Source organism: Corvus moneduloides, chromosome 3 (assembly GCF_009650955.1).
Source record: "Corvus moneduloides isolate bCorMon1 chromosome 3, bCorMon1.pri, whole genome shotgun sequence".
Lineage (NCBI taxonomy): Eukaryota > Metazoa > Chordata > Aves > Passeriformes > Corvidae > Corvus > Corvus moneduloides.
Genome location: NC_045478.1, coordinates 94,516,277 through 94,537,604, shown reverse-complemented (window position 1 = coordinate 94,537,604; position 21,328 = coordinate 94,516,277). Strand labels below are relative to the sequence as shown.

Here is a 21,328-nt window from a genome sequence, read left to right as displayed (position 1 = left end):
TATTTGAACTCCCTCTCTTTTCTGCTTGTCTGTTCTCATGATAGATATTCACGTGGATCCAATCATCAGATAAGTTTCTGAATCAGCAGAAGACATCTGAGCTCTTTCCAAAAATACAAAATAGAGGTCATTAAAAATAGGTATTTGGATCTCAGGTTATATCTCAGTACAGTGCTGGACCTTTCCAGAGTAAGTACAATGGGAGCTTTGCCACATGATCTTGGCATCATCATCCTTGGAGACCAGAACTGTAATATTTAGACATCTTAGTGCATTTGAAACTGTCAGTTTCTGTCCTTTTAGAGAGAGATGATAAACAAACCTAGATAAGGTTTTCTTGAGGAAAATATCTCATTTTAAACTCAAAACTTTGAAACACTTGGCATTTTTTAGATCACACCAAACTAAAAAGAAAAATCACTCCAAAACAAACTAGGTGTGATGTTACTGTCCTTTGCCATTATTGAAATATTCAGGCATAAAATTGGCTACTGAAATGTCTGAATAAGGTTATGTTATTAATACATACATAACTTAGAAATGTTTGGAATTATATTACTCAAGCTTTTATACAAAAAAAGATTAGGCAAAACTAGAAGAGTTTCAGTCCAAATGAAGTATTTTGTAATATTACAAATACAATGGCACAAGTTAGGAAAAATATATTAGAATTATAGACTTGATTACTTTGATGATACTGGATAATAGCTCTTTCTGTGATAATAAATAATTGCTGATTGTAAGACCTTATTAGAGTTTCTAAACCAATTGCTAATCCCCTTTTCCTTCCTCTCTCCCTGATGACTCCTTAGTGCAGCTTGCAGCTTTCTCTATTTTGCAGCAAGTGTAAGCTTCTTCCATATGTTGGAGGAAGAGGTACATAAAGGAACCACTCCTTTCATTTGTAAGTATGTGTTTATCCTAATAAAAAAAGTGGCAACATTTCTCCCCAGGCTAAAGCTAGTGTAAAAAAAACCAGATACAAACTGAAGCATAAAGGCACAAAACAGAAAACTTGTTAGTTTGAAAAGGATACAAAGATATGTTAATGTCAGTATAAACAAACAGATCAAAACAAATAATGGGGAAAAACAAAACTGAAGCAATTATGCACTGCGTGATGTGAATAAATAAAAAATATATACTATATAAATATAAGAAATAACTAATGTAATATATATTATAAATAAACAAAATATATACTTTTAATAATTTATTTTATGAAGAATGAAGGCATGGGACTGTAATATCTACAAAAATAGTAGAGCTGTTCATAAGCAGAAACATTATTTTTTCCTCTATGCTGCTTTTTTAAGCATCATATCTAGACCTCTAGATGCAACAGATTCCTTTCACTTTGCCTTGGGATGGGTGAAGAATACTGGATTCCCCAGACTCAGAATGTTAAAACCATGGATATTGAAGATCTCCCAAGGGACTCCTTCAGTTATGTTAATATTAGAGATGGGAAACAGTTTTCATGAAAAATACTTCAGAAAAATACAGTGTCCTTAATTATGACATATCTCTTCACCACACTACTTTGACAGCTATGATCTAAACAAACAAAAAACCCCAAAATGGTTTTATTAGTATTTTGTATTTTTTCAAAGAAACACTGTAACTAATCTAATTTAAACTTCTTAATTAACTACCTCAGAAAAAAAATCAGTTATAACTTTTTCTATCTTGGATTAGCTAAGAGCCAGCAGCCCTACATTTGATTCCTTTGGATCAGTTACATATTTGACTTTACAAGAGCAGCATTAGGGCAAGTATACCTCTATTAGTTAATTTAAATTCACATAACAAGAAGTAACTGACATAATCATATGAGATTTAGATGAAGGCAACCATTTCTCATACATTTCTTTTAGAGTGTCTGCTTTCCTTAAAAAAACCAACAAAACAAAAACAAAACAACAACCAAACAAATTGACTATCATATTAAAACTTCAAATTCCATGACAGATTATTTTCAGTTGAGACCTAGACTGGTTTCAGATACTGAAAATTTGTAGTCTGTGGTACTTTCTTTTTGCCCCCAAGTACCTGATATGTCTAAAAGCAGAAATGTTTATGATAGAGGGTATCTTTTAGAAGTTATTTGCTAAACATAGATTTTTCTTTCCTTTATAGAATAGCCATCACATCCTAAAATGAAACTATTAAAGTGAAGAGGGTGCTTTGAGGATAGACATGTGAAAGTTTTGTAGATAGCTATGAGGTTACAGAGGTATAATTACTAATTAAGTTGCACTAACTCAGACGTGTAGTGCTTTGCTCAGACTCAGAAATTCCCTATTACCTATATGTAATGGGAGTGGATCATGCCCTGTCTTGCTGCAAGTATTCTGTTTCACAGAATCACATCTATTGTTTTCTGCCTCTCTTGTGCTGTGGTAGAGCAAAGTGGGATTACACTGAATGAAGACATTCTTTGGATTATTAAGAGCTTCTAAAATCCAGAATAGAAAACACTAAGAAAAAGAGATTAAGGTTTTAGCTGGACATATGGTGAGGTGAGTATGTTTGGGGCATGTAAATGCAGAAGAAAAATTGAATGCGACATACTTAAAACCACACCCACAAACATAAAAAGGGGAAAGAAAAGTAAAATAAACTGTTGAGGAGTAATTATGACCTGCTATTCCTTTGTGTCTTTATTCTGTTTGTGAACTCCAAAGTCATGAGTCACGGCAGTTTAGTGGTCAACTGTTCTCTATTCTGTGTTTGCCAGTAGAGGCCCATTAACAGGTCGTGGAAAAAGCCATCTCAGTCAGTCCACACCTCAAAGGTTTCACCCAGCACTGACGCCCCTCCTTCCCTTATGAGAAGTATGTTAGAGCAACAATCATTGCTGTTCATGGCTTTTTAAAGTTGAAACTGCCACCTATACTAGAAAATGAAACTAGGCTTTAGCAACTTCCAGGACATGAATACAAATACTTGTGAACCTATGGACTACATTTTAGCTCTCCAAAGACATGCGCAGGAGTAAGTCTGCCAAAGAGTCCTGAATCCTGACAATTCAAATTGTATACTGTTATGCACATACACATCGGTCTTTTTAGGCTTTGGCCTTCATTGTAACTTATTAATGAAGCCAGTAAAAAATACAGCTCAGCATATCCTACATGTCCTGAGTGACAGCACTCCAGTACTGTAAATCATTACATCACATCTTTATTCTGCCTTTATTTATCCATTTTACAAAGTTTCACTTCTTGAATACTACCATGGGAAAAGGCTGGAGGAAGGCTGTGAGAATAACAACATACTGGTTTTATTAATGACTCTTTTAATGACTTCATATGTGAGTTTAAGCAGGTGATTAGGACTAAATTCTGAAAATTGTCCACTTAACTTGAGATACCTAAAATGTCTCTAGTCAGATATTTTACAATTAAAGCACTCAAAATTCAGAGTGCTTCCAAAATGCAGCCCTTTACTCATAGTCTTTCTCACTCCCCTGTGTTGTAAAGCAGTGAGACTACCTACTTCTGAAAAGCTGATTCTTTTTACATTTCATCGATACTACTGAACTGACAGTGGCAGTGTGCATAATTGAAAATCATCAAGAAAATTAACAGAAGCTGGTAACGATAGTTACACCTAGGGCACACATCACTCCACTGCAACTGATCAGCTGTGAAAGGAGTTTGCCTTGGAATGTCACACATATTAGTGACAGATGCTCCAAATCCTGCACAGGGTTCAGGGTAAGACAGTAGGACAAATGCTAGCAATGCTTCAATAAAGTGCATACACACTGCCATTATTCTCTGGAAACATCACTATATCTGCTGATGGCTAGGCATGCAAATATCAAGCTGCCCAGACTTGGAACCTCCCTTATTTTTTCAAATTTCTTCTGGTGTACTCACACCAAACAGATCAGCAGAACAGCAAACCATTCTAGCCTGTTCTTCTGGTATGCTGTATCCTGCCATGTGTTGTATGGCTTGCACTCCGGTAGTGTATGAGAAAGCAGAGAATCAATTCCATATCCTGGAGGCAAGCACACTCAGATCCTTTCACAGTTTTTTTCAGGGAAGTTCACCTCAAATTAAGAACAGTTTTTAAAAGCAACACCACTTCGGTACCCTATGGAAGAAATAAAACTGGGAAAAGCCAAGAGAAGTATGGATAATTGCCAGCTGACCCCAACATACATTGGGTGTCCAGCCTCAGGGGGCTGTAACAACCCAAGGGCCAGCTTTTCTATCATGAAAGGAATCACATTTAGCACTAGATTATGTTTGCTCTTTGCCTGCAATTGTGTAGCTGGTACACAATTAGACTCGTCCTTTTCCCTATTTACTGTGCATGGTTGGTTTGGTTTTTTTCGATACAATACAAAATCATTCATTCAAGCAGCAAATACACGATGGGCTTTTCTTCTGTGTGCTGCTCAAGAAAGCAACAGCCTGGAAAGGCATGACTGACCTTCGTGTTCCTGTCCTCTTCTAGTCTTGATGCAGAGAGTGAACTGTACTCTTAGAAAACATATCTTCCAAGGCCCACCCTGTGTGCATGGAGAGGCTGATCTAGGGCAGAGGGTTGTCTCTTGAATCCTGATCCATTCCAGAATTCTCTCCTTGTCACTCTCTACCAAAATTACTTCCAGCAATGACAATCTAATCACTGAGTCTGAATAACAACAGACTCCTAATATAGTCCTGAGCAATGCCAGGTAACCTCAAGTTTCCCTGCCATAGAAACTTTTGTTTGAAAATTCTCAATACGAGGGCTGATAAACCAGGAACAGATCAGAGCTCGGTTTTACCCTTCAGAAGCTTTTCCAGCAATTCATTGTATAGAATAGCAACAATCCTGCAGATGGCAAACCCACAGTAAATGCTGTCAGCATACTCATGTGAAGGTTGAGAGGACACATGTAGGAGACGAAATGGAAGCCTATTTTTATATTTGGGGTACATATCCAGTATAGAAGTTCCACTATATTTTACCAGAAAGATGTACAGTGCTAAAACTTTTTATATCAATTTCAAAACTCATCCACAAGCAATAAAGTAATAACACCCCCTCCCACAATGGTGAGAGTCCTTGGCACAGCTATGTTTGTCTGAGATCATACTGCTCTACAGCCTTGCCTGAGCCAGAAATCTCTAGCCTAGAAGTGACCTAAGCATATGTTCTGCAACTGGAGGTATGTTTTTGTAGCACGTGCAGATATACTTGAGCTGGCTGTGATCTATCTAGCTCAGATAAGAACTGCTGGGAAGGTATGATATCATGAGGTTCAGTCTTGGCCAGCAAACCAGGTGCATAGCTGAGAACAGGCTGGCTGGTAGATACTGCACTGAAGTCACCACGTCACCGTGTCCGCCAGAACCATGTACCTTAAAGTGACAAATCCATGTAGATGTACCCTGAGAGATTTACTCCTAGTGAAAGCTAACACGCGGAGCTAGTGTTTAGTATGTTCTTTTAAAAGAGGTTGGGAAGACTACCAAAAGTATAATTACACTAGAGAAAGAGTCAGAGACCTGATTAATCACACATTGACAGGATCCCTTATGCTGAGACATTTCACAGGGAACATTGGGAGTACCTTAAGTAACTTCCTCAGGTACATACTTTGCGCGTGAAGAATAAATTAGTAGGAAATTGGCTGGATACAAAGGAAACCTTGGAATGGAGTTGGAGGCTGGACCAAGCTCACTGAGACTGGTCTTTTTCTTTATTTTTAGAAAAGATGAATTAGCTCTTGGTATACCCTAAAGATCATTTGCAGCATGACAGGAATGAAAATACTCTTGAGGATGCTTTTTTCATAACCATACCTCCAAAATTAGATACTAAATAATAATTTGACTTTCAAAGAGAGTCAGCATTTGACAGCAATCTTTGATTTCTTGCCAGGAAGGGACTGATTCCACTAACACCCAACTATTGCACTTGCATAAGCATAACCATTAAGTTCAAAGGAATTCAGTGGATATACTCATACTAGTGAATATCTTCACATGCTTGGAATATGTTCTTGTCCAGAGTGGATTCAAAGTTCCTTAGTTTTCACAGTGAAAACTAAGGCCTATAATGAGGGGTCTGGCTTTTATTTCATTTTTTACATAAAGGTGTTTCTGAAAATCTCTCCTGCATTCAAGCTGGATTTTATTCCTTGTCTATCTGCTTAGTATAACTTTAAGACATGATTTTATTTTTATTTATTTATTTTTAAAAATAGAACAACACAAAATTGCCGCTCCTTCTTTCATATTGCTGAGCTTGGAAAAACCTGAAAATTTGCTGACTTTTCTCCAATGCTTGAACAGTTTTTCAGGACTAATGGGACTATAAAAAAAATAAATCCTCTAAAAAATGCAGTCAAACTATCTATCAATCTTGAGCAAGAACACCTCAAACCCAGTTGCAATTGCGGCTGCAAGAGTAGAATGAAGTCTAACGCAACTCCTGGCAGGACTTTACATCCTCTTTCCACCAGATAGTGCTGTTTCTCCATGGAGCTCTTGAGGATGCACAGGCCAGGGAAAGGTCAGGGGCTGTCTGAGATTACTACGGCTCACTCGTCCCTCCTTGCCGCTGCCACCGCCACGACCTCAAACAGGGCAGGCGCAGCCTAAAAGTGATTTGCGGGAGTAAAACCGTGCCTTGGGAGGCCGCTGTCTGCAGATGACTGCGTGCTGGCGGTACCATTGCTGCTATTCCTTATCAGTTTGATGTAGCCTCTTTCCTAAAGTAAGAATGGAAACAGAAGTTGATGCAATTAACCTGGGTTTTTATGATCTCTCGGGGGTCTTTTCCTTACAGCTTTACAGGACAGTCTGACAGGGCAGTTGTCTGTCAAGTAAGTGAGTCGACATTAATGAAAATCAAACGCCAGCATGCAGATGATCCTGCAGTCGAGCAGCACACACCGGGAGCAGCCCTGACACGAAGGCTGTTTGCTCTCAGAGTGCTGAACAGAGGGGCTTCTACCAGCAAAGGTTACTTCTGGAGAGTAGACAGATCTCCTTAACCAGTCCTGAGTCTAGGTACCCTGTAGACCCTCTGTGTCTTTTTAAAAAAAACACAGATGGGAAAAATAGCTAAAACGTAACTAAACTTCAGGCCATGGTTTACTACACTGCTGCAGGCTTTGCAACAGAGTACAGAAATGCATCTGGAATACTTCTTGCTGCCCTTCTGCAGGAGAAATACTGCAAATGCTGTATCTTCCTCTCCAGACCTCCCTGTGCAAAATAGGATAGCTTTTGCTCTTAAAGAACCAAATCCTTCCATATGCACAGGAAGAGAACAGAAAAAAAATTCAAGCAAACAAATATTTAAAAACTTTTCAAGTGGTAAATGGTACTTACAGTTGGCATGTTCTTTTCTGTCTATTACTTAGAGTTCTGGAGACCACTGAGCCAAGTTTTTAGATGAACTTCCAAGAAGCACTGTAATGTTGGTCCATGTACCTGAGTTACTGGTTTTAAGAATACTGTTCCAGGGTACTTTGGTTAAGTTAAGAACTGCTTCATGATAGAAGTTCAGTCTTGACATAGATGTGTTTTTCTGAAATATAATTTTAAAAACCCCAAATCTAAAAATAAATTAAAATTGTGCAAGATATTTGTATTTTCCTAAACAGTGTAAGGCTGGAGCTGTCTGATCCTCAATGAGCTTGTAAATCCTTATTCATGCAGGCAGAAATTTATTCTTTGAAAAAATGATTTATGAAACCAAACCTTAGGTAGCTTCAGTGCATGGAAAAAGGGACATGGCTCAAATGAGGGATCAGGGCCTAGCTAGGTATGTAGTAGATTGTACATGTAATTAGCCAAATATAAGGTCTATTTATATTATTTTGTATGCTGTGCTAATATTGTCTGTATTTATTCAGACTTTCGTAATATGCATATAATCTCAGAGACATGCTAGGTCATTAAACTCACCATGGAGACTCTGTTTACTTACCTTGGGCATACAGAATACATACAGTTGCAGTTCTCTAAAAATAAACAGAAAAAAAATTAAACAGTGTATCAGTTTGGCTTTCATGTTTTCCAATAAGTATCTAAGGAAATGGAGCATACTGTTTACATTGTCCTTATTGAGAAAGAACACAAAGACATCCAGACGAAAGATTTAATTACAGCATTCTGTCTGACACCCTAAATGTAAGACCATATAGCTTAATATATAGTACTATATGCATCAGGTAGTGAATGGGGCTGGGAGGAAAGGAGCAGGTTCTTCTTGCCTTTCTGGTGAGGCCTGCGAGTACGGTCCTTTTCAAAAGTAACATGATAGATGTATCACAGCTGCTGGGAGCCCAGGAAAGGCTGAATTGTGAAGGAAGACATTTCCCATAATTGGCTCCATACCACAGCTTTGTATCAAACGATTCTGCTTGGAGATTGTCAAGATGATAATGAACATGGAGATTTTACTGTACTTCTATTTTGACTAGTAGACTAAGTGGCAACAGGCACCAGAAAGTCTGTCTTCCATTAACATGAATGCTCTCGTGACCCATTGGCTTCATTAGTACCGTATCTCCTATCTGGAAACTGCTCTGGAAGCACAGATACTGGAGCTGTTTCATTAGCTCCAAATATAACACCTGCCTCCTGAGCCATTATCTGCAGAAATCCATAATTATCTGTTCTTTCCAGTCAGGAATATCAGGTCCAGATCAAGGACTGGGTGCTCATCTTTTATGTCCTTATTCAACTGGATCCAGACAATCGAGCTTCTTTCTACTTTGGCTGATTCTTCGAAGCACAGCAGCCACCCTCCTGAGTGCCAGGACTGCTTCTTTTTCTCTTGTGATATTACAGTGAACTCAAATCCCATCAAAGGCCGAAGTCCATCCATTTCCTGGTGACTTTCTCACACAAGCACACACACAAAAAGGCAAAATCGGTAGCTAAAAATAATTAAGGCAGTAATAATTTTCACTATGGGAAACCATTCTGATCCTGAGTACGTTTGTTCTGAGGAGGAAAAAGTCAGGCTTCTTGTAGTTTCACGGGTGTTTCATACGGTATTTGGTACCACGGTGATGAAAAATGACTGAAATCTTTCATGACGTGCGGATAACGTTCAAGAACAAAGTATGCACACCCTTTTACCCTTTCAGAAGGTTTTTGGTTTTTTTTTTTTTCCCTTTTCAGTACGCTTGCAGGGCAGCGGTGACTGCCCGCCTGCGGTGTCCCGCTCAGCGCCAGCTCGGAGCAGCGGGGAGGCGCCGCGGGTTGAGATGGGGCAGGTACGGCCAGGTGACGGCGGCAGACAAAGGGGCTGGCAGTGCCCCACCGCCGCGGGGCGTCGGGCGGCCAACAGGCGCCTTCTGTCCCAACTCGGGCAGCGCCGCTCGGCCGGGGGAAGGGCGGCCGCGGGCCGGGCCGGGCCGGGCCGGGCCGGGTGGGGCGGGCCCCGGGAGGCTGCTTCCCCTGGCGGCGCTCGGCACTTCCCGGCGCTCGCACACGGCGGGGAAACTCTTCCTCCGGCCCGGCCCGGCCCCCGCTGACGTAGCGCTGTCTGTGCCGCTGCCGCGGCGGGCGGGGGTGGCGGAGACGGGGCCGGGGCTCGGCGCTGTCAGGCGGCGGGGCAGGGCGGGGGCGGCGGAGTTCGCTGCCCGTCAGGCGCGTGCAGAGGCGTCCCGGGGATCACGGAGAGAAGGGCGAGGGGCAGGAAGCCCTGCGGGAAGGGGCGTCTGCCGGCACCGCGGCGCCAGAAGCGCCCGGCGCGGTGTGAGTGGTGGTCCCGGTCCGGGCAGGACCTTGGTGGTCAAGCACGTTAATAAAGGCGGTCGGGGAGGAAGGCGTCCGGGGGTGCTTTATCTATGTTTGGTTCACCACTTTATCCTGTGAGGAGGAGGAGGAGGAGGAGGAGGAGGAGGAGGCGTGGGGCCGGGGCGGGCAGTGTCCCCGGCGGAAAGCCGCCCGGCGGGTGTGGAGGAGCGGCAAGCCCAGCCCGGGGAGCGCGACCCCCGCCGCAGTTCCCGGCTGGTGGCGGCCGCGCTGCTCCCCCAACAGGCAAAACTTTCTACGCTCAAACACACACACACACACAGAGAAACACACACGCACGGCCGGGGCTGCCGCCGCCGCACACTCGCCCCACACACACACACACACTGACGTCTTTTGCGCATTTCCTGCGCTGGAGCGAGCGGCGGAGCGGCACCGGCAGCGGGCGGGGGCTGCGCGGAGGGAGGCGGCGGGCGGGAGGCGGGCGGGGGGCGGCCGGCGGGAGGCGGGAGGGAGGCGGCGGCGGCGGCTCTGCCCATCGCCAGGGCGGCGGCCGCCCAGCCGGAGCCCGCCGAGACCCGCGCGGGCCGCTCCGCTGCCGGCGCCCCCCATGCGCGGGGGTCGCTCCGCTGGGTCCTCGGCCTTGGCGGCGGCGGAGCAGGAGGCGACGGCGGCGCAGGACGGGCGGCTGCGGGCGGCGGCGCGGATGGAAGGTCCCTGGGTGGATGTTTGCTGAGCGGAGGCTGTGCAGTAGGCAGGGTTGGTGGGTCGGCCGGTGTTTCTGATCCGTGTGTGTGCGTGTGTGTGCGTGTGTATGCGTGTGTGTGTATTGTTGTGCGGCGCACGGGCAGGACTGGCGTGTGCGGGAGCCCGGGATCGCGGCTCTGCTTCCTCTGCGAGGACTGATCCAGGATTATGGTCAGGGTGAAGGGAGAAGGCTCTTGCTTACCCCCCGGATTGATTATGCTCGGGTTTTGACTGCATTCGGGGGTTCCTGCAGCCGCGGCCGCCTCCCCCTCCCCGCCGGCCCCCCTCCCTTGTTTTCCGTTAGAAACACGGGCAAGAAAATAAATTTATTCACTGGGTGTCGCAAGAGCAAAGGCTAAATAATCAAAGGTAACAGAAGCAGGCAGGCGAAGAGACTCGCACCGTACCCTGCTCCCCCACTCCCAGACCTGCCCTCCTATTTATTGGCGAGACCTCCCTCCCTCCCTCTCGGTGCGAGTGCGTTGAGCGAGTGTTTGATCCCGGGAAAAGTGCAGCTATCCAGCCATGGTGGTTTTCAATGGCTTGCTGAAAATCAAGATCTGCGAGGCGGTGAATCTGAAACCCACAGCGTGGTCTCTGAGGCATGCGGTGGGTCCCAGGCCACAGACCTTCTTGCTGGACCCTTACATCGCCCTCAATGTGGACGACTCCAGGATCGGGCAGACCTCGACCAAGCAAAAGACCAACAGTCCTGCTTGGAACGATGAATTTGTCACCGACGTTTGTAATGGCAGGAAGATAGAGATGGCTGTTTTCCATGATGCCCCCATCGGGTACGACGATTTTGTAGCTAACTGCACTATACAGTTTGAGGACTTGCTGCAGAACGGGAGCCGTCACTTCGAGGACTGGGTAAGTGTTCACGCTGTAGATACATACATGTACATATGATTTTCAGTGGCATGGCTCTGGATGCAACATCTGTCTTGCAGAGCTGGGTTGCCAATGGCATGTAGTGCCTCTGAAGGCTTTTCATTATTTCCACACTTTGTTACACTGAGATAGTCATGGTTACTATATAACTAATGCATGTGGTCTACAGGCGAGGCAGGAAAGAAAAATATGTGAATCTAAGTAAGATGTATGTAGTTACCATGCAAGTTTCTGAAATATGTGACGTAAATGCAAATCTAGTTGTCTTACCGAGTCTGAAAAATCTGAACCAAATGCATCTGTACAAAACATTATCGCAAAACCCAGATCCAGCGCTTAGATGAGTTTCATCATTTCAGGGCGAATACTCGTGGCTAGCCTGGCAATGATGAGCCTTAAAAATCCAGACCTGACCTCTGATACGAGACACTTCAGGGTCTTCCTGTCACTTGAGAGCTCACTGCATCAGCACTGATGCTCCTCCTTCCTCCCTCCAGATGATCGACACCTCTATGCGTAGATCTAACGCAATGCTTCTTCAAATGCTCAAGACTGATGAAAGGGTCCTAGTGGAATTTGGGCCCCACTAGAGAAATTCTGTTGTCTGTGCACACAAGGTGTCTTAACAGTTTTTACAGCGTCTTTAAGACCCAGAGGCTAATGTGCCTCCGTGGGAGTACAAAAAAGCTGGAAAATCCTTGCTCTGACATCCTCAGGTAGTGTGATTTAATAAGGAGAAACCAATCAAACAATGAAGAAACGGGAAACGTGAATATGCACATTTCACATTTCTGCAGTTAAACAGTTAAATGGTGGATATCCTTTAAATGAGATGTATAATAAAACAATAGTAGCTATCATCTCATTTTCAGTGTGCCCTGCTCGACCAGCCATCTGAAATTACATATGCTCATCTTTTTATGTATTTATTTTTCATTGTCAAGGATACTAGCCAGTAATTTTTGGCAAACAGACAAAGGATTGAGGACCAATGAAAAAATAGCTAAGGTTAATAGGTCTGAGTTTTGTGTATTCTTGGGGCTTCTTTGCTTAATGCAGTGATGTAGAGATGGCAGAATGATGGAAGGGCATGAAAAAATTAGACTCTATTTATACTGATTAGGAGCTGATCAACTTTGCTGTTAAAACTTTTATGTTTACAAGTTTGAAATATTTTTGTTTTTTGCTGCCTATGTGTTGCATTGTGGTAATTAGGTCTAGATTATTCTGATGCTCTATAAAAGCTACACATTAGTAAGCTCAAATGGTAAAAGTGGGTGATAGAGGAAAAATAGCCATATCAGGAAAAGACAAATGCAGCAGTATTGCAGATGTCTTTTACCTGGATTGAATGATAATCAAGTTGGGACTCTCCTGAAATCAAGTGAGGTTTCATCTTTGAGACCAGTGGGATGAGGTGATCTGCACAGATTTTTAGTGCAAGAATAATAATTTTGTATGTTCTTTTTGTGCATGGTACATGTTGTGAGTTTGTCACCAAATCTGGGAGGACCTTGCAGATTCCAGATGCCAAGTTTGAATTTTGGTGGGACTGGGGTGCTCCCTGGCTCTGATATTTAAGGTGAACTCAAATGTCTGAACACATTTCCTAGATAAATAGTGGAATTTAACAGGTTGAGGCCCACTGTAAACAGGATCTGTGAGGAACTACATAGCTGAATCAGATAAATGCTGGCTTTTATTGCATCAGGATTCATTGCTGTCCAGCATTCAGTGGGTGGGAGGAGACGAGGGAGTGACTACACTTGCTGTCTCTTGATGTGACAGAATCGAGGACATGGCAGGGGATCATAACTGGTCAGCTCAATATAATGCAGCTTCTGAGTTGCATCACATTCTAAGTTGCTTCACTTACCTTGTTTTGTACTGTAAATCCCTATCATTAGGATTGTGTTCATGTGCTACATATGACAGGCAGCATACCCCTCCCCCCTGTATCACAGTTAGAATAGGGGGGTGGTAAGTATTTATAGGACTGTGCTTTACCCTCTCCAAAATCTTCCTATTTACTGAGTGTATCAACATAATTGGAATACCGAGTGTGTTTATTGGATTAGTAGATAGGGACCTTCAGAGAACTGACTCTTAAAAAATCACACTGGTTTTTGGTCTTATTTTCATTGAGTTAAAAGAAGACCTGTGGCCATGGCATCTCTATAGAGTCCACACTGGAGTAAATAGATTTATTGGTATCTTCATCAGTGTCTGGAGTCTATATTAAAACCTGAAAAAGGAGTTGTCTGCAAAGTGAATGAGTTTCACACTACAAGGAAAATGCACATGGCCTAAACCAAAATTAGACTAAGGTCTGCTGATATGATACAATCAGTTTTTTTCTGTTTAGTAAGAGGACTAATTCCTTAATTTTGCTCTTGTCATTTAAGGCAGGTATTTTTGTAGTACATCTCTGAACTCTGTAACAAGCAAATTAAAAGCAGCAATCACAGCAACCCATTCTTCCTTACTGCCTGAAATATCAAATAAATGCAGCCTACACACTTGAAACACACTTGAAGACCATCAAGTCTTTTTATGCCATTCCAAAGGTTTCCCTTTAAGCAGTCCTGAAACTTGGAACTGGGTACCACGTACTTGCTGAGTGTGATTGGAGTAATTGCACTGCTGCCCCTCCTTACCTTCAGAATGATGCAACAGTTATTGCAGGACTGGACTGTCACTATTAAAATAGGGTTGAAAAAAAGCTCGTGCTGAGAACAGGTCTTGTCAACATATATAGCTTTAATGCTTTTGATCTCATCTAGTACTGCATGTATTTTTAAAGGAAATTTCAGAATTTGTTTTATAATATCTGCTTTAGGGTCAAGGTTATGTCTCTAGGTTCTTGTCAGAAGTCCAAAATGCAAAAAAGATTCACAAAAAAATTATGTTTTGGGGTTTTTTCCCCTAAGAAGAAACTATTTCTCGTTATAGCCAGCTCACCTAATTTGACTGACTTTTGCCATTGTGCAAATCCTTGTATTTTTTTCTCAGATGAGTTTTTTAGGAGAATACTGGATATTTTTCTCACTCTTAGGCCTGTGCTGTATACTGATGCCATGGTTACAGTGGAAACACTAATGATAAACAAGTACAAAGCTTGAAATCATGATAATGTCTATTGTATTAACACAAGTCAGATAGATATGCAAAATCCTGGTTCCTTTTATCTACAAAGTGTTCAGCAGTTGCATTTAACCTTATGATATGTATATTCCCTGAATATATATGTATATATATATGTAAAAAATTATTCAAAGTTGTGGTGTGAAACAGTGATTCAGAGTTTACTGGAGGAAAGCTTTTAAACAAATACATAGTTTTGTGGGGTTTTGGTAAGATCAATAGAAAATACTTGTTTGGGTTTCTAAAATAGGTGTGGTGACAATTAAAAAGATGGCTGCTTTTCCAGTGGTGTATCAATACAGACAGAATAACAATACAGAGTAAAAGTGTCAGTTTAGCAAATTTTTTTAGTCGTGGCTACACTGCAGTTTTAAAGAGAGGTTTGGATTTATGACATTTCAGGCTTTTCTGTAAGCACAGAAAATGTCATACAGAACGGCACCGAGTATTCAAGAGGATGCTGGTGAACTTAGGCTTTGAAAACAGAAGATACAGAACAACAAACAACTTGCAAGTTCTGATTGAAAAACTAGCAACTTGACAGCTCTGGCTATATTTTTTTGAGTTAGGTACTTCAGGTAATAATAAAGTATGTTTTTATCTAGCTTTCTTACATGTGGCATATGTAAATGACTCACTTGAGTTGGCAATGCAGCTACATTTTAATCAGTGGAATTGAGATCAGGAAGGAAAATTCCATTGGTATTTAGCCGTGTGGTTCCACTCCTGCGAATTACCATGATCAATGTTTATGTGTGTGGATGATTGGTGGTATGGGTTCTGAGTTCAAGTCCACTTTCCCGAGTTGACGACAGATGAAATCAGCATGATTGGACCTATGCCAAAGACTCCATCTAAGGGTCTTAGCCATTAGCCTGGCTGTACATGAGAAAACCTATTGAGTTGTCCTAAGAAATCCTTTTGCTGGCTGAGTAGCAGAACTCACTAAATCAGTGAGGACATCACAACACTTAACAAGAAAAGCCGCTATTTCTACTGAAAATATTTTACAGCTATATATTTAGGTTAATAAAAGAAATTTAATTTTCTGCTGTCTTAAAAAAATCCCTAATGCTGTCAGGAAAAAAAAAAAAAACATAGATTTCAGCGAGCTTTTCTTTGCTAAAATATCTTCCATACTATTTTTCTTCTTTCAGTGCAGCTTCTTCAGATCTAAATTTAAAACATTATACTTTTTTGAAAGCATCCTTTCATATTTCCATTTTGCCAGTGTGCAGTTAGTTGTGCAACTGTGCCACCATTGCATAAAACAAGTTTATTATGAATTAATATAATATCTCAGTAGCAAGTTGGTGATGAGTTATGGAAAATAACTCATGGGGAAGAAGTACACTCTTTTACGTACTTGCTGAACTGTTGAATGAAGTATTTTTGTGTCATGTTTATAATGTACTGTTGAATGAATTTTCAGATTGGAAAGGCTAGGTCCTTAAGTTGCAGTCTATACAGTTAAACACTTAGGTTATCCAAGCTCTGAATGTCACCCGAAAGGCTGTAGCAGGGGAGGAATTAAAGATCTCCAGAGTCCCGAGAGTCTCACAGGTTCTGTGAGCTCTCCATGGATGTGAGAAGTAGAACTGTCTGCTTCCAGCGCCTCTAATCTGAATGAAAGGGAAAGACTGCTTAGGCACTTCCCCCCCTCCCCCTTCTTTTAATGCCATTTCTGTTGTTGGAATGGGAACTCCTTTCAGTCAGCAGGTGATCTGTTGTAGCTGGCAGAGAGAGAATGGAATTGTCATCATTGTAGTGCAGGTCACCCTGTGTGTTCACCTCTGCTTGTGCCGCGCTCTGCTGAGGGCTGGCATTGGGCTGGCAGAAAGTCACTGTAGCATATTTTCATTTTTATTTTCATCTGCTGACTGAATTTATCTGGGCTGGTGGCGTTGAAACGCCTAGGATTTTACTTGCAAAATCTTTACATCTCATCTAAACTGCGGTTCATGGGCTGCTGAAAAGCTGTGTTATTGGAATCATATTTGTTGAAATGAAAGGGAAATTGCTGGGGTCCTGTTTGAGAGGTTTCTGCATGACACGGTGGTCGTGAAGCAAGGTCTGTCAGGTTTGTGGGGCAAGGCTGAGAGAGCTAAGGGGGCTCAGCAAGGTTTCACACGGGCTCTCATTCTGAAGGTTAGTGATTGTCAAGAGGAGCTGGGAGATTTTGGAGAAAACTTTGTACAGATATGGGTCTTCCTTGCCTTCTGCCATGGTCTGTCTCCCTCCTGTGCCTTCTCTTTTCCCTCTCTGCTGGGGATGTGGTACAGTCACACACAGCTCACCCACTGTCTTGTATCAATCCCTTTCTACAGCTGCATAAATCTACTCCTACTCCCTGCTAGAAATGTTCTAACAGCTCCTGCTTACCTGCAGTGCTTCCCAGTCTGCTGAGAAGCAGTAGAGGGGGAAAATGCTGCCTCTGCAGTTGTTACTGCAGGGAGAGAGAAAGGGCAAAGTGGGAAAAGGAAGAGATGAGGCACGGGGAGAAACCTGGAGGAGGGTAATGAATAGTTGCTGCTGCATGGCGTACTCCAGCTGCCCTTTTGGCAACAGCAGAAAGCTACATGTGTAGGAGACAGGGATGGGCTGCCATAGGCAAATTGGCTAGTTGAAGGCTCAGGGAATGAAAAGTGTGTAGTGGATCACACATTTCACATAACAGTGAATTATCATAGCTGTAGATCAGGAGTTGATCAGAATCTCATTCTATTGCTGCTCATACCAAATGCTGATACAAAGTTCCACATAGTGAAAATAATTCCACTGAACTCTGTAGAAAGTATTTGTTAGAAAAGAGCTACCAGTAGCAGAGTCCAGGTCATAGGTGCTAATTCAAATCTAGACTTCTAAGAAATGCCCAAGTTGAGTGAAAACAATTCCTGTAGGTCCTTCTTGTACCAGTTTTAAGATAGTGCATGTCATTATTCCAGCTCAGGTGGTTCCGTAGGCACTATGCAGAACTTCATGGTTCTGAGTAAACCACTGATCTCATTGGGTTCAGTGGGTTTCATACAGGCCAGTTTAAATTCTTCCCTCAGTAGGGGCCTGTGCTCCAAAGGAAAACCAAGAATAAATAGCATTTAACAATATCCTTTACTTGTATTTTGCTCTTACTGATTTATTATTCTTCTGCAAATCTTGCATATGTAAGTCCGTTTCTGCTCTCTAGTATCAAGCTAAATTTCTGTCTTCCGTGTCCAGAATTCTTTAAATACTGCCAAAATGAGGATTTGATTTAAGTTGGAATTGTAGAACTTGGCAACTAAATGTGATTCATTTTCACTCTGTAAATAACTTTTATTTAAATGAACTTTTTTGGAGGTTTTCAGGTTTTGAAGGGAGACTGTGAATACAATTTGTAAAACATTAGAGGGAGGAGCTTTTTGGCTTGGAATTGGCTGGTTGAATTCAGTTCTGCTTTACCCAATACTATCTTAATCTCCTTATCCTCACCCCAGCTGTTAGACTGTAAGAGAAAGACATCTGCAGTTCATGGTAAGAGAGGGTTTGAGAACAATAGAGTATGCAAGTAATGGGATATTTGTGGTCAGAGAGGACTGAGAAGAGACTTTTCCTCCATCCCCATGGAAAGGTAGGGCTGGAGCTATCTGTACGGAGTGAGATGAGAAGTTCAAAGACAGCTTGGAAAACTGACAGTTTGGGCTGGGGGGGATCAAACAAACTTTTTTGCCAAGCTGGCCAGAGCAAGGCCTGAAGAGTGGGGATATTTTGCGCGCCCTTTTGAGTCATGCAAATTGTAGAAGCTACAGGGGTTTCAACCATTTTGGGGGAAAGTGGTCACTGCAGAAGGCTGACAGAAAGTTTTAACCTTGTGTTTGTGAGTACTTTCCTGTTTGGCAGGCAGTCACTAGACAGTTTAAAAAGTATATTCAGAAACATTAATATGAAACTGCCACTGTAAAGCTAATAAGCCATTCTAGAGATTGGGTAACTTCCATGGCAGTTACGTACTTTGCAGTATATTTTAGTAAAGAGAATGCAAATGAGTATGGTGCAAGAACATCTGCCAAATTCTTATCTACTCTGAGCATTATTCATAGTCAGTAGCTTGAATTGCTAGTAAAGTTGATTTCTGAGTGTCCTCTCACTTGCATTCCTCCAAGAGTTAAAAAACCTTAAATTATCACTGCTGTAATTTAACAGAAGTTACAGAAGCCAAGATTTCACATATTTCTGAATAGCACAGCTAAAAAACCTAGAGATATTGGCACATTCCCATTAAATGTAACAGGAGTTTTAACGTTTATTTTATTGGAAGCAGTGTTAGAGAAATGCTGCACAGTTCTAAGAGTTTTTTTCCCCACTGAACTCTGTAGGGCTCGAATTGTTGAGGAACAGAAGTAACATCAGACCACAGCTTTTAGAATTTAAAAAAGTGAAGTTTGATTCCGTCAGAGGCTTGCAGGTAGCCATTTCTGCCTTATATCGGCTAACTTGAGCTGATTTGATTGTTCCAGACAATAGAATCATTTTGCTTGTTTCTGGTGTCCTGCTGGGCAATTTCATCACAGGCAGGAACAAAAAGCATGAATAATGGCTAGATGTTACCAAATAAATTTCATGTCTGCATTGTTTGAACAGCAAGCCCCCTTTGTATCTCTGTATCTTAAATGAAGAGTAGGGAAACCTAATACTTAGTGTTTCCAGCTTAGTATCTTTCAGTACTTGAGAGTATAAATAAGTTACAAGCCTCTTATTATGGGGGACCAGGATTTCTCATGCATTTAGAACTCTCCATTCTTCAGTACACTGGCCTTTTAAATGTCATTAAAAGATAGATGGCTTTGACAATGTTAGTATCTGTAAGTATATTTAGAGAGTGATGTGGTAGCAACGCAGCAGATGTAATAGTGGTGGAAACATGAAGGGAAGACTGATGCATCCTCTGCATAGGTGATGAGGAAATGGTTGGAAGTGCTTTGCTTTGTTTCACAGATTAAAAGCCAGCAAGACAGTAGTGTCCTTCCCTGTTTCCCTTCAGTTTCCTCTTTTATCATCTGTTCTGTCTTTATGCTGCCAATTCTCCATCTTTCCTTATCTGTTCTGGCTTTAAGATGGTCAAGAAATTATAGGTCAACTTTTACAATACGGCATAAGATTCTGATGTTGGCAATGCTAGCAGGCTATGTGAATGAAATGTCCTGCTACAGACCTCTACAGAGATCTATTCCAAGTACAGTTTTGTTGCTGGGACCATATTTACTCATTGCATAAGTCTTTCTGGCATCTGTCAACTTCGCTTTATTTCAAGGTGAGATTGATCCATGGCCTTAGAAAATGATGTCTGAGAATGTGTCGGAAAAGAAAAGGCTTAAAAGTCATTCATGCTGTGTGCACTATGTTTTCTCTCTTACGTGGTTCTTTTTAGAGTTATTGAGGAATCTTTTCTTTCCTTTTCCTCTGAGTTTCGCTGCCTTTTCCTTCCTTGTGACCCCATAGTGCCTTGGTACCTCTTGAACATTTGACCTCATGGCCCACTTTTCTCCTTAATCCACCACTATCACCTTGTCCTCGAGTCCCAGCTGTCATAACTTTTCCTTCGTTTTTCTTGTTATTACTTCCCTTATATCCATCTTGCCCTCATTCCCAGCAGTCCAACTCCTTGCCCTTTTTTGTCACTCTGGCGGACCACTAAGATCCTGGTGGCAGCAGGACTCAGGAGCATCCCCAGTGTCTGAAGCTCTGGCATTTGCCCAGCCACTGTCATCCAGAGCATGTCCCCGCTGTGCTTCTCAGCAAGCAGCAGGGAGCTGATTATACTCGTGCCTGTTGGAGCGGCTATTTTCAGTCAGAAAGGAGCGATGCGCTGAGTTTCCAGTTAGTTATACTACAGAAGTGTTTGAAGGAGTAAGTGTAATATGTAGGTTTGAACTTCTGGCAAAATGCTCTGGTTTTAGCAGACTCAGTGGGGTGTTGTAGGGACATGATCTATCCCTGAAAACTGGACTCTCCCAAGCAATGGAAACACTGCTAAAATTTTTTTAGTTGGTACTGACTGTTGGGATTTTCAGGGACTCCTAATCACAGAAAATACCTACTAGTGTTTGGTATTTTTTTTTAATTTAACTTGAAATGGTGGTTTCTGTCTTGAAAAAATTCCAGTCCAAGCACAAGTCAAAAAGGCAGACTGGGGAAGCCAAAAGAAATATTAGGAAAATGCTTACCAGTGTGAAAGGCTGTAGTGATAGTTGAGCAGCAGCCTATCAGCTCAGCTTTGCTTGGTGTCCCTAACTCAAAATATCAAGGGGAGAGGCAATAGTGGAAATTTTGCTAGAGATATTTGGAGTTCCTGATGCTTTGCATAATGTGGTGTTTCTCTTCAAGGAGTTGATGGATTTAGAGAGACAGCCATACGATCTAGTCTGTGGTTCCCAAACTTCTAGTTGTTTCTGAGTGTCCTGTATAGCTTTAGGAATGTTTGGTATTTCCCAGTTTGAGGGAACTACAGGATTTTTCTCTATAATTCAATGAAAGCTGCTACTGTATTATTACCTTAGAGCTTATTTCTTTAGTGATGGGTGGGTTAGACCACTAGCAATACAATAATCAAGTTTGGATATGATGTATAGGGATAATAGTATGTACTGATGTCAGCGGGCTGAGATAAGCTTTGTTAAGTTTTATTATACTCCTTTACTCTTCGTGCTAGCAAGTTCTCGGAGCTATGCCAAGCCTCTGAAAGCAAGAAAGAGGAAAGAAGAATTTTATTAACACCTCATGCCTATTTTTTAGAAGTGTAATCTGTTGAATCAGAAGCAAGTGACAGGGCTTTTCACCTA

The 21,328-nt window shown here is 42.0% G+C and overlaps 1 protein-coding gene across 2 annotated transcripts in view; it reads left to right on the top strand.

Moving 5' to 3' along the window:
• The first annotated feature begins 10,330 nt into the window (after positions 1 to 10,330).
• The window catches only part of PRKCE (protein kinase C epsilon), a 292,509-nt gene continuing 281,511 nt past the window's right edge, over positions 10,331 to 21,328 (top strand). The window contains exon 1 of one of the 2 annotated variants that reach the window (XM_032102809.1): positions 10,331 to 11,348. In XM_032102809.1, coding sequence (XP_031958700.1) covers positions 11,001 to 11,348 — 348 coding nt within the window. In that variant the 5' untranslated portion in view covers positions 10,331 to 11,000. The remainder of the gene's footprint in view (positions 11,349 to 21,328) is intronic. The other variant, XM_032102808.1, reaches the window with a different exon arrangement.